This window comes from Periplaneta americana, chromosome 3 (genome assembly GCF_040183065.1).
Source record: "Periplaneta americana isolate PAMFEO1 chromosome 3, P.americana_PAMFEO1_priV1, whole genome shotgun sequence".
In the NCBI taxonomy this organism is placed as follows: Eukaryota; Metazoa; Arthropoda; class Insecta; order Blattodea; family Blattidae; genus Periplaneta; species Periplaneta americana.
The window spans coordinates 60,753,914-60,768,002 of NC_091119.1; the positions used below are offsets into that span (position 1 = coordinate 60,753,914).

Here is a 14,089-nt window from a genome sequence, read left to right on the forward strand (position 1 = left end):
ATTTCTTTGAATTTCTCTTAATTCGTTCTCGCATTACGAACTGGTTGGCTCCTGATCCATCAGGACAACAATGTGTTGCATTTTGCAAGTATTGCTACAGTACACTTAAAGTGCATAACACTTGCACCTTGCTGAGAGCTGACGTTTACTTGGGCAAGCTGACAGTTTCAAACTAAAAATGTTATTCTTAGCTAACGTGACTGGCAAAAAATATTGTTACCTTTTTATGTAAAAATAGCTTCACTATGATACAGATGTATTGACTGACAGTTACATTCCTTGAGATTTTATTAAAGATGTTTGCTGTATCTTTCCACTTATCATTTTTAACTCCATGACTTCAATTTGTTTTCAATCACATTTATATGTTTTTGTACGAGTTCCAATGACAGATCTTTCCCTTTGTATGTCATGTTAGGCCTTTTCTTCTTCTTTTTCTTCTCCTCCATCAACACGCTTCGTTCTTTACGGTAACAAAACTGTTTTTATAATCAACTACTCCGTCGAGATACTCATATTGCTGTTTTTACTTTTATTATAATGAAAAACTTTTATGATGCTAGTCAGTTTTTTTTTTTTTTTTGATGATCTTCTTTCGAGCAGTACCAAAAAGACGGTGTTGGTTCCAAAATGAGAATTTTAAGGATCAAAGTGAATTGAAACAAAATTTTGAGTGTTCCCCGAGACCATGTTATTAACAGAGTTTTAGCAAACTGAGATAAATTAATTTACCGGCACTGGTGAAAATGACACTAAGCTGTAAATATTGTAAATAGTGTACAGTATTTGCTAAACTGTAATGTAGTAACTGAATAATGTATACTCCTTAAATTGTTAAACATATATATAGGTTCTGCATATATCGGATATCAGGGATTGTGTGTTTGTGTTCCACCATGAGTACCTACCAAGGTAAGGCGTAACTCAAACTAGAGAAAGAATGATGCAAATCAACTTTTAATTTCCATTCGACAACAACATATTTCCGATAAATCTGTGGCTTCAAGACAAAGTGTCATTTATTGCAGTTTTTCAGGACCTATGCTTTTAAGGTTTGAACGACTGTATAAAGTCATAATAATCAGTTACAAAACAATGGGTTAGAGAGAAAAATACCACAGATAATATGCATATCATCTTTTGTCACAATAAAGATACCTTTAGGATGCACAACATATTACAAAACATCGTTTTCGCCAAAAATTGATATGACAACTTTCGCCTTGGAATCACAGAATTATAAGACAATGCAAAAACATTACGCAATATCGCAATATTTTAATATAAAATTACAAAATGATAGATCTTCTCTTTCATTAGCGTAAGTGAAACAATGTAAATTACAATTTAAATTATTATTGTGAAGAGAAATTAAAAATCATAATTCTGTGGTGTTCGGGTAAAGGGGGATAAGTCATTTTTTGTTCAGATGGAATTTTGTTCCCCAGATGAACACACAAGTTAAATTATACAAGTAAGTGTGCAAAAATCAAAAGAATACTAGCAGTTAATGTGTTTTGTGTAGAAAATTATTTGCAATAAGGGTTCGAAGTTTAGTTTTCATTTATCTCTGAACTCATTTTTATCTCCCTTTACCCAAACAACACAAAATTGTTCCTGAATTTCTTACAAGAACCATTCTATTTAACACAACAGAGTTGCCGTCAATCATGACACACTTACCACACTAATGTCTGTCTCATTTTCCCATTTGGGACGCACAAAATAGTCCTTATTAGTAGGTTCTGGCCCATGTACCCTAGCCACCCAACCTTTCTCTCCAGGGCGGACTGGTCTGAAACATTACAAACGATCTGTGTACTCATTGAAACTTACCTTATAAAAGCTACAAGAGATGTCGCGAAAATTAAGAGTAGGGTCATTTTGGGAGATCTTGACACTTTTAAGAAAAGTAGCTATTGCAAGCACTGTTCCTAGTGAAAAAAGTTGACCTACAGCCTACGAGATCTGTGTTGACTGTGTTTGTAATCTCTGTGTCAGTAGCATAGCCAGGCTAATTATTTTGGGTGGGCCAGTTATGCAGGGTTAATAAAGTACCTGGCAATGTCTTGAAACTCGTTCTCGGAAGTCTTATTTGATAACATGCAAAATTATGATACATTTATTTTAATTGCTCAATCAATAACATTTATCTATTTGCAAATTTTATTATTTGCTATTACATCTCAAATAGATATGAACGTTTTCGCCTGTTCAGCATCATCAGATATTTAAAAATTGACGAAATCTAAACTTAATCCATTAAACTGTACAAAGTAATATGTATAACAAAGTTGATTAATTTTATCATGCGTTTTATGTAGTGGAAAACTTATTGGTGGAAATGTTCAATTTTGAATTTGTGTAATTTGTTTTGCCAAAAAATAAAGTATGAAATTCAAGATTGTGGATGTGAATGTTAATACATATAACTCATGTTACACTTTTAAATACCACTTATTGTCAAGATAAAATAGTTAAAATTGATAAAATTTACATAATGTTATACTTTGTGCCTATATTAGATCAGATCACTAGTGCAATGCAATTATTATGATGCAGACAAATGGTGAATGTCAGTGACGTATGCTGAACCTGGAGTTTGGGTGTTCTGTTAAAAATATATAGTTGGTCTATCTCGCACAATTATTATAGGCCTCAGTGAAATATCGGGTCAACATTAACTGCCATTTTTTATATATAATTTAGTATTATTTATAAATAATAACTATGGGGCGGATGTTGATGACCTAAAAATCTACTTAAAATGATCATTAAAATGCCCTTAAACTAAAGGAAAAGTGACATAAAATTAAAAGAAAATGACATTTAAATATTATTCAAAGTACTCGCACCACAACTTCTTAAAAATTAATCACCTTGTTTCAATGACTGCCCTGCATATGCCGGAGAAAGGAGGCAACTACAAATAACGTTATTCAAAATTGCATTATTTATGATCAAACAATAACCATGGCCAGCAAAATAACCTGTTTGAAGTTCCACAACCCGCTAACTATTCTACAATTTCATATTGTGAAATAGAAAAATGTCTAGTACATTGTTCGCTTTTTGTTTTATATTGATGCACTAAATTCGGAAGTGGCGGGGTAGGTCTACCCTTATTCACTATATGCAATATCTCTCCTAGTGGGCGAGAAGAGAATGGCTTTTGCAAAAGATCTTTTACAGTGTACATTTCCAAGTGCTATTATCATTAAATAAGTACCGGTAATTTAAATTGTTCACCTGCGCTGGCACACAACTATGAACCCTAGTAAAACCTAAACACAGTAAATTCACTCACACAAACAGTAAACACACACGTCAAACACAATATTTTGTAACGGTATTGACAAGTTGAGCTGGCTGTATACAGGATGACCTGCGAGCTTGAGAGAAGCAAGTATCCGCACCATGCCACCTTGCGTGCGCAGAGAATTATAGCAGTAACTCTCAGCAGGGGATGTTCTTTTGTACGGACAGGACAACCAGACCAGAACTCATCCCCCTTCGTCAGGCAGAGCGTACGTTATAAAACGAAAGCCATTCTGGGGATGGTGTGCACATTCAACCAGCAGGCATTTAAAATATTTAAATGGTAATGAATTAAAATTAGTCTTGAACTATATACGTCAACTTCCAATGAGATTACCACGCATTTAAATTGTGATAAATTAAATATAAAACAACTTGAAATAAAAAATGAGATTACCGAATTTACAGGGTGTCCAGCGCACACCTTGAACATCCGCAATATACGCCCCTGGTGAATGTTTATGCAATACATTTATCATTATTGAATAGATTTATCTGGAAAACCAAAATGAATTGTAAAATGCAAAATTATGATAAACAATTATGCAAGTCATACCTATAAAAACGCTTCATAAGCTGAACTGGAGCTGTCGAGATTTCCTAGCAACGAATTTGTTGACCACTGATGATGGGTCCTTCAACAAATTCCAACTTTTTTTTCTCTCGATGGATAAAATTGATAGATTACAAAGCCTTGTGCTTGACATGGTTGTCCTGGTGTAAGTTTTTTTTCGTCTTGATGCAGAAAAAGTGTTTTCTTCGGAAGCAGTTGTGATGGGACAGATCAATAGGCCTATAATTTGTAAAACTTGGAGTAGTTCCTGGAATTCCAAACTCATGTTTGTTTTGTAGTTTAGAGTATAGGTCACACATGTTTTGATTTAATATTCATTATTTCACTAAGGAATACTGTCTCTCTAGAAGTTCCTTGTTTCTGTTTAACACAGAATTTGAAAATCAATACAAGTCAGCCAGTTCTCGCAAGGTCTTGAAGTTCATGGAATCAGAAGACTTTGGATCACAAACTGATACTGCTTCACAGAAAACAGAATTTTCTTCAAACTGTCTTTTCATTTCTGATATGACATTATCGAGTATATTATAAAAACTTGCTCTCAGCAAACCCTTATCTTGTTGCTCTGAATCGGAACTCTTTACTCTTCAGCATAGCGCCACCATCATCAGTAACAAAATAGTCTGTTACCAGAGATTGTGGTCGATGATTTCTTTTTTCTTGTGCAGAGACATTGATTCCCAAAACTTCTGTCAAACAAACGGCACTGGAATAAAATTCTTCGAATTTTTCTTCATTTCGAAGCTTTGAAAATTTTCTATCATTGCCTTAATGAGGGACGAACATTTACTAATATCCATTTTTGAAGACTGAGGTGCTTCCGATAATAAATTTGCAAGAGCAAGAATATTGTCTATATCAAATAAAATAAGGTATCAAATTTTCTAGCTTATGTAACGATCCAGTAGCCTCCACAGCTTCCTTCTTTTTATTGCTGCCAGACAGTTTTTTTTGGCCCAACCTAACACAGTTAAATTGGCTCTTGAAAAAATGGACAATTTTTTTACTTTTTATCTTAATTCTATCGATTATAATTACTGCTCTGGATCCATGGTTTATTTTTAATGTTGAGTGTTTTCCCTAAAAAAAAAAAAAAAACTAAAATATTCGCAAACTTTTTGGGTGGGCCTGGGCCCACTTGACCCACCCGCTGGCTACGCCACTGCGTCTGTGTAAGTGAATCTCGTGGCTTCAACTTGTGTTTTACATTCACAGAAGGCAATAAACAGAATAAATGTGATTTACACTTTCATTTTTGGTCATGAAATATAATATATACCAATTTGACACACTTTGTAAATGTCACATCACAGTGCGATTAAGTGTTATTGTTGTTGTTGTTATTATTATTATTATTATTATTATTATTATTATTATTATTATTATTATGTCTGCCACTATTGAGTTCATTCCACGCCCTTTGCTTTTTCTAATAGGTATATTGTCTTCAAATTATTCTCATAATATTGATGAATTCTTAATGTCATCTATGATCACTATTAAGTTGGAATATTAAATTGGACATTTAACTGCAATTTTCAATAAAGATACCGGTATTCGTTTTTCAGTGTACAAAGTAATAATTATCATCATTTACATACGTGTCCTTGGCAGATTCGCCTTTATCTCATTTACAGGTAAAATACTTTGATCATCGATTACCTCTACAGGTACATTTGGCAGGTTCGCCCTTCTCTTATGGAACGCCTCATATATTTTAATTACTTATGAGAAAAAAAAACTGTTGTAATATGACTATAATTTAACATGGTTATCAAATCCTTATCTTTGCCTTCATTTACCCGATTACAAATAAAGAGTATTAAATGTAACCAATTAATTTATGAATTCAAGCTACTGTTTGTGTAATCTTTACTGCATTAATTGAACTTAATTTAAGTAGTATTTGTTTTAATTTATAGTTCTAGAAGAGATAAGACGTAAGATTAAAGCAACTTTAAACAAACAAACAAATCAAAAACTTACTTTCTCCCTGTTTCGCCAGATGTCAGCGCTTTGTCGAAGTCTTGCTTATCCTGACGATCTTCTTCATCTCTGGTGCGTTGCCTCTTAGGCATCTATTCCAGTTCACGCTGCCTCCACTCCTCTTTATTTATGTCTACACAAAATTATACTCGACTCAGTAACAAAGTTTCTTCAAGAATTTCAATCTTTACAAATATTTATTCCTACCATATGAAAATTGAGTCATTTCATGTTAAATCAACACACTGATTCTGATTTTCTGGGATTTTGATGAAACTTGCTGTATCAAGTGCTTTACATAGTTATGAATGGAAATCGTAAGAAATTTTTTTGTCCTACATTCATAAGTTATTAAGTATTAATTTTTGTATTATATTTTATCAAAAAAGAGAAGTTTTATATGATATTCTTATTGAATTTGATATTCCCAAGAAACTAGTTTGATTAATTAAAATGTGTCTCAGTGAAACGTACAGCAGAGTTCGTATAGGTCAGTTTCTGTCAGATGCGTTTCCAATTCACTGCGGGCTAAAGCAAGGAAATGCACTATCACCTTTACTTTTTAACTTTTCTCTAGAATATGCCTATTAGGAAAGTCCAGGATAATAGAGAGGGTTTGGAATTGAACGGGTTACATCATCTGCTTGTCTATGCGGATGACGTGAATATGTTAGGAGAAAATCCACAAACGATTAGGGAAAACATGGGAATTTTACTGGAAACAAGTAAAGAGATAGGTTTGGAAGTAAATCCCGAAAAGATAAAGTATATGATTACGTCTCGTGACGAGAATATTGTACGAAATGGAAATATAAAAATTGGAAATTTATCTTTTGAAGAGGTGGAGAAGTTCAAATATCTTGGAGTAACAGTAACAAATATAAATGATACACGGGAGGAAATTAAACACAGAATAAATATGGGAAATGCCTGTTATTATTCTGTTGAGAAGCTTTTATCATCCAGTCTGCTGTCAAAAAATCTGAAAGTTAGAATTTATATAAGTTGTGAAACTTGGACTCTCACTTTGGAGAGGAACATAGGTTAAGAGTGTTTGAGAATAAGGTGCTTAGGAAAATATTTGGGGCTAAGAGGGATGAAGTTACAGGAGAATGGAGAAAGTTACACAACACAGAACTGCACGCATTGTATTCTTCACCTGACATAATTAGAAACATTAAATCCAGACGTTTGAGATGGGCAGGGCATGTAGCACATATGGGCGAATCCAGAAATGCATATAGAGTGTTAGTTGGGGGGCCGGAGGGAGAAAGACCTTTAGAGAGGCTAAGACATAGATGGGAAGATAATATTAAAATGGATTTGAGGGAGGTGGGATATGATGATAGAGACTGGATTAATCTTGCTCAGTATAGGGACCAATGGCGGGCTTATGTGAGGGCGGCAATGAACCTCCGGGTTCCTTAAAAGCCAGTAAGTAAGTATTTTATCAAAAATTTCTGCGTCCTGAAGTACCAGTAGTTAATAAAATTATCATCTGCACGTTTTAAATTATTTAATCCTATCAATTCTAAACAAATGCACCTACCTTTGAAGTCAGCCCACTCATTCATAAGTTTGCGAGCATGCTCCTTGTTCTCCTTGGTTTCATCGGGGTGCTTATACAGGTACATCACTGCCTTTCCAATACCAGATTGCTTAAGAGTATCTTGACTGATACCTGTGAACTAAAGACATGAGCATGATATTATTAAGTAGTTTATAATAAATTGTGGTGTTCCCCTGCAATGCGTTAAATCCACTTGCTTCTTAATTTGTAAAAATACCTGTTGGAAATTGCATCCATACGTAGACTCACGACAAGAAAAACTGACCAGCTGAGAAATGTCTTCATAGCAGCCATGCTATACAGCTATACAGAAATTTTGCATCATACTATCTCTACAATTCCACTTACTGTTTTCCCTCCCACGACTTTAGAACGAAACCTAACCCTATTCTGCCGCTACTTACTTACTTACTGACTTTTAAGGAACCCGGAGGTTCATTGCCGCCCTCACATAAGCCCGCCATTGATCCCTATCCTGAGCAAAATTAATCCATTCTCTATCATCATATCCCACCTCCATCAAATCCATTTTAATATTATCTTCCCATCTACATCTCGGCCTCCCTAAAGGTCTTTTTCCCTCCGGCCTCCCAACTAACACTTTATATGCATTTCTGGATTCGCCCATACGTGCTACATGCCCTGCTATCTGTGTCTAATTTAGATTATTATTTAACTCACGAAACTTCCATATAACACGAATTTAATAACAAATAAATCTTCAGATGACCGCGCTCTTCACCAGGTATACATGTGGAAAACACGTTGGCAAAGTCTTATTCTGAAAATGTGTGATAGCTCATTAGTAAAATGCTTGACTGCCTACTGCAACACAAACTGCTCTGTTTTAAGAAACAAATTTACAATATTTCATCCCCACTTATTGCTTGATTTTTTTTAAGTTTGTATTTTCACGTAATAGTTTTATTCCACTATCACTGTCGTAACATTTTGTTCAAGTATATTGCTATAGAACAATATAATGTGCATTACATGATAATATAATAATGAAAAACGATAAACTATTTCGAACTGACAATACCAATTTTAGTTTAACAGCTTTGACAGAGCTTGCTTTATTGCATGATTCTGTCTGCACCTCGTGTTGTATTCACTATGAAACGTGTTTCTAATGTTAAAACCCATTGAGAATCAAAAAAGTTCATGAGCTGTATTTTCTCTTTCGTTCATATGATTATTGGATACCTAGTCATTGTGGTATACCTGGAAACGAGAAAGTCGATAATATTGCAAAACAGGCAACATATTTGCAACCAAGACCTCTTCAAGTGATATCTCTATCCAGTGCTTTTGCTTCGGTAAAGTCTCATTGTATAAACCTATGGCTCAACAATTGGCTCTCTTCTGACAAAGGAAAAATTTTACAGTTTGTACGAAAGAAACGAAACCAAATGACCTGGAAATGTACAAAAACTTACCTGAACATGTTCAAACATTTTTAACAAGAGCCAGAACAGGTCACATTGTCACACAATTGTACCTACACCGATTTCACATTTCTGATAATCCTACTTGTCTGTGATGATGAAGATCTGGAACACATTTTTCTACTGTCCATCCATAAACCACAAAAGTAGTAAATTAAAATCATCAGTACCAGTTGCAGAAGACACAGCTCTGCAGTATATATTGACTACACCCCAACTCTGGCTACTAGCAACAGGCGTCTATAATGAACACCGATTAAAATATCCCTCATTTCTCGTGAAAAACAACAACTGAATAGACTACAGTGGACTATAGTGGACTTTATGTAGTCAGCAAAAAGCTGGATACATTAAGAAAATTGATTGATTCATATGATTATAAAATGTATTTTAAAAATTCAGTAATTAAATTTATGTTACCCTTTTATACACATTTCATTCTCGTTTCTTTTACTTAATATTACATTGTTAACATTTTTATAATATGAATGTTATACAATAATTCCAGTTGTGAGAAATAAAAAGAAAATAAAAACTGAGTTAACTAGACTCTGTAAATTATTACTGAATTTATGACTATTTTATGTAACTAGAATGTTTTAAATATTTTGTTCATACTACCATCCTTCATTCTTTAAAGAGTGGAATAAACAGCCATTTGATAACGTTACTCGAAATTATATTATAACTAGTGGCTTGTGGAGCAAATACTGCAAACTAAGTCCATAAGAAGTACAAAAAAAAATTGTTCAGATTTATTTTCAATGAAGAATACCAGACATTTTGAAAGTTATTTGCTTCCATAATAGTGAAACATACTCCCTCTGAATGTTTTTTTATGCCAAATATTGTTCCTTGAACTATCCGTCTTCAGTTCTTGAGTTTCAATGCGAAATCGCAAGTAACAATGTCAGGACGATCAGCGAGTTTTTCATGTGGGAATAAAGCAGTAGCTATTTCAGGTCATAGCGGATTGTAGGTGAGAGTTAAGAAAATGTAAGGTTTGTCATGCTTTGAACAAAAGACTTAGCACCTTGGTATAGCTGCTGCATGTTTCGTGAACTACCCTGAAATGTAGAGGGCAGAATCACTTTTTCCCACTAAGAGATCTTGCTGAGGTGATCAAGAGACTACAAAACCTTGTAGGCTTCTTATTTTATCAGTAAGTAATACCTTTTGGTCTTTTCTTAGGAATTGTAATTTTTGCGCTTCCTCCAGACAATACTGATCTACCAAATACTGCTGGATTAATTTGTGTAACAATGAATGTTATCTCGTATATTTCTGTAATACAGGCTGTTGTGATGAATTTATTGCTGAGATGCGAAAAAGGAGGCGAATGATATGTCAAGTGTTGTAGAATCTTATATGCACCCTAAATAAAATTGTCCATCGTAAATCGTTAGCAGTTTCAGTGTTTCATTCGTTGCTGGTTGCGGGAAATAAACTTACTCATCACGGTAGCAAGAAATGTAATGGCATGCTATTTTCCCTACAACAAAATATGCTTGGCAGTGATCACAAATCTAATCAATTAAACCAAAGAAATATGAAATTAATTTTGATGTAGTTTAAAGACGTAGCATGAATCAATTACTACCAAGGAAAATTAGAGAATCAGACATATAAATATCTATACCACACTGCCTACTTGATTAATAACTATAAAAGTATTTCATTTTTAATAACAATATTGTTACCCTCCGTAAGTTTTATAGTTTTCAGTAACATATATATAGCCGTTACACAGTAAATGATAGAAATGGAGATCTAATATAAAATATTCTTTCTCTGCGTCTACTTACTTAAAGCCCCAAAACGTTTCACTTTCATATCATCAGTATACCTTTATGTGTTGTATTACCTATAATAATATTTCATTTTTAATGGTAATAATGTCATCAAACATTCTTAAGTTTAGACCAGAGAATCAGACCTGTAAATTATTTTTTATACGTTATCAAAAAATTACACAAATGAAGATCGACATATTGGCATTATGATGTGAAAGAATCTGAGCCATCTGAACTCTAACCTATGTCAGCAATCCTGCAGGTCATGGCCTTCGTGTAATAGTCTATTGTTTATTGTAGTGTGTGTTTTGTTTTATTCTGAAGTGCAATTAATTAGTTCTCAAAACTGACGAAAGATGGATTTTGAAAAATAGGAAAATGATGTAGGAAAACTGACATTTCACTGAAAACTACTATTTTTCTGAAAAACTTTGGGTTCCAAGCTTCAAAATGAGGGGTCATTTATTAAAATCCGTTCAGCCGTTTTCCCGTAATTTCCATCACCAATTCAAATTATATATATAGATTGGCAATTATAAATTATTATTCTGGGCTATATATCCGTTTCAATATTATAATATGCTTCTGCAAGTATTAACCTTAGACTGCTATCGTCATTGAGTAGTAATGTATTGCTATTGTTACGAAAAAATGACGTAACAGGCGAAAAGAGTGCTTTTGGATTCTATATTCGTTTCGGAATATAATTTTTTTATTCTTTTCTTTGTAGTGTTTAGGTCTCTTTTTCGTTTCTAATTTTTATTTTCATGAAAATAAACTTCCATGAAATACATATATCTTATAATAACTTGGCTAAACGTCTAAGTTACAGCCTTTTGTCATGACTGATAGCAACTGACAGATGGAGGCATAGCTAGAAGGAGGAGGGACTCGCTTGGCGGGAAAACCAATGAGGATCAATTATACGTCAAAATTACGTACGATAACATTCTAGGGAACCCTAATTAGCGTATCCCTTCCCACTCGAATAGAAGAAATCTGTGACAACAGAGATTAAGGATGTGTATATTGAATGACAGCCAAAAACAGCCCTTTCCCGGGCTACATAATTTTCCCAAAATGTATTCAGGAAACATAAAATAATTCTGAGCAACATACGTTTAAATTGCAAAGATGTGACAATAGACCCTAATAAAAAATACTCGCAGGCAGGGCTTGAACACGGAACATTTTCTTAATAGGCTGATGTGCTTTTCATTTGTTATGAATGAGATACAAGGTGCACGTGTATAACATTGAAGGTGATTAGCATATGGGTAAAGCCACAGTATTTGTGTGTTACGTATGGGACATTTTGCAATACATTTTCTTGAACTGAAACATAATTTACAGTTTTTAAAAATAAAGACTCACATATAATTCAACAGAATGCTTTTCCTTACATTATACCAAAGTCAGGAATCCAAAAATCTCATTTCAGTGCAAAAAAAAATTAATACCAGTTACGTACAGGACAGTAGAAAATCACTGGTTTATTTCCACTTCATTTTTTCTGAAATTACTTATAGTCAAAAATGCTTTTTGGTGCTCAGCATTACTTTACAATATATACTTAGCATGCCCTATCAGATCAAAGATTTTCCTTTATATGTTCCAATCACAAAAATATAATTTGTGAGAAGTGTGACAAATAGACGAACAAATATTAACCTCTTTTAATGATCTACATAATAATTTGAAGTTTACACAGGAAATTGAAGCTAATAACATGATTCATTTTTTGGACATCATCATAAAGAAACACAAAAATAAATTTGATTTCAACATTTACAGAAAACCTGGAACCACTAATCATAGTATTCCGATAGATTCTGAGCACCCAACCGCACATAAATTAAGTAATTTCAACTTTTTGGTCAATAGATTAACACAAATCCCTTTAAATAAAAGTAACTATAACAAAGAATACAACAAAATGATTCAAATAGCCAATGAAAATGGTTATAGTAAAAATTTAATCAAGAAATTGATAAATAAGAATGAAAGAATTAAAAAACTAAATAATACATCCACTTTAACAAAACAAAAAAGTAATACTAATAGTAAACGTTTTGGACTATCATACAATAAATACATATCAAATAAATTAACTAACTTTTTCAAGAAAGAAAATATTTATATAGCACATAAGCCTGATAACAAACTCAACAACAATTTAAATAATAGACTTCATAAATTCAATAAATCAAATAATAACGGCATCTACAGATTGGAATATTATACTTGTAAACAAAAATACATAGGACAGACCAAAAGGAATTTCAAAATTAGATACAGTGAACATATCACCGACTTCAAACATAATAGAAAAAAAATCTACATATGCCACCCACCTAATTGAAACAGGACATGGATTAGGCCCTCTCCATAAAACTTTGAAAATTTTAAAATCTGGAACAGACAGAAAACTAATAAATTCCGCCAAAGAGTGTTACATTGCCAAACAAATTCAAAAAGATAGTTGTGTTCTCAACGAAAATTTAGTTCACATCCGAAACCCCTTATATAACCTCTAGACGTAATCAATCACAACCCAATATTCTTCCGCATTAAATGCTCAATGTAAGCACTACAGGTCGCTCACGTCACATCAGTCGCAACATCATCATAACTAGTCAACCTCATTTCATCGTAAGTACGTTCATACAATTATTATATTCATTTACACCAAATTTCATATATTCTTATGTTAAATTTCATTGCAGATAAAACCCAGTCTCAAAAAATCGTCTCAATGCAAATGTCAACACATAACCTGTGCAGTACACACGATCTTAAATGTGAGTATTTTCGACAACAATTTAATAAATTTTAACATTGCATCATATAGGATTCTCTACATAATAACTAATATATTTCAGATTGATTTCACCGTAACAAGTAATGAACAATTGAGACAAGACTAGCAGTAAAACATCCAATTAACGATATTATGAAGTTTAAAGAGGAATGAAATCTTTTTATCATGTTCACAGTTTTATGATATTATAATTTAAACACAACACAGCAGTGCAGCCACAATTTTATATCATTATTATGTATTAAATTTTCATATCTGTACATTAATTTTAGATTGTTAATTACCATAAGTCAATTTTAAATAGTTATTATTTTCATTATAAAACAGGTTATGATTAATCATTTGTTCCACAATAAGAGACAAAATGTACAAGATATTGTATGTAAAAAAGCCTGATGATGCCCGAAGGGCGAAAACGTTTGCTTAATTTTTATATTTGTATAGTACACAATGATCACTTACATAGGTAAGTGTCATTGACTTTTTATATTTGTGATATGTCAATTAGACTGAATTAATAAAACAATATTATATTATATTATATTATATTATACTGACTATCTGAACATTTCAACATGC

At 32.9% G+C, this 14,089-nt stretch overlaps 1 protein-coding gene across 3 annotated transcripts in view; it reads right to left on the bottom strand.

The window, feature by feature from the left end:
- Positions 1–14,089, bottom strand: part of LOC138696074 (protein IWS1 homolog) — a 71,100-nt gene that overhangs the window by 14,202 nt on the left and 42,809 nt on the right. Inside the window, exons 3-5 of one of the 3 annotated variants that reach the window (XM_069820600.1) lie at positions 7,428–7,566; positions 5,879–6,011; positions 1,684–1,795 (exon numbers count right to left, since the gene is read on the bottom strand). The exons of the other annotated variants lie outside the window; for them this stretch is intronic. Coding sequence (XP_069676701.1) covers positions 5,971–6,011; positions 7,428–7,566 — 180 coding nt within the window. The 3' untranslated portion in view covers positions 1,684–1,795; positions 5,879–5,970. The remainder of the gene's footprint in view (positions 1–1,683; positions 1,796–5,878; positions 6,012–7,427; positions 7,567–14,089) is intronic. 3 annotated transcript variants of the gene reach the window in all.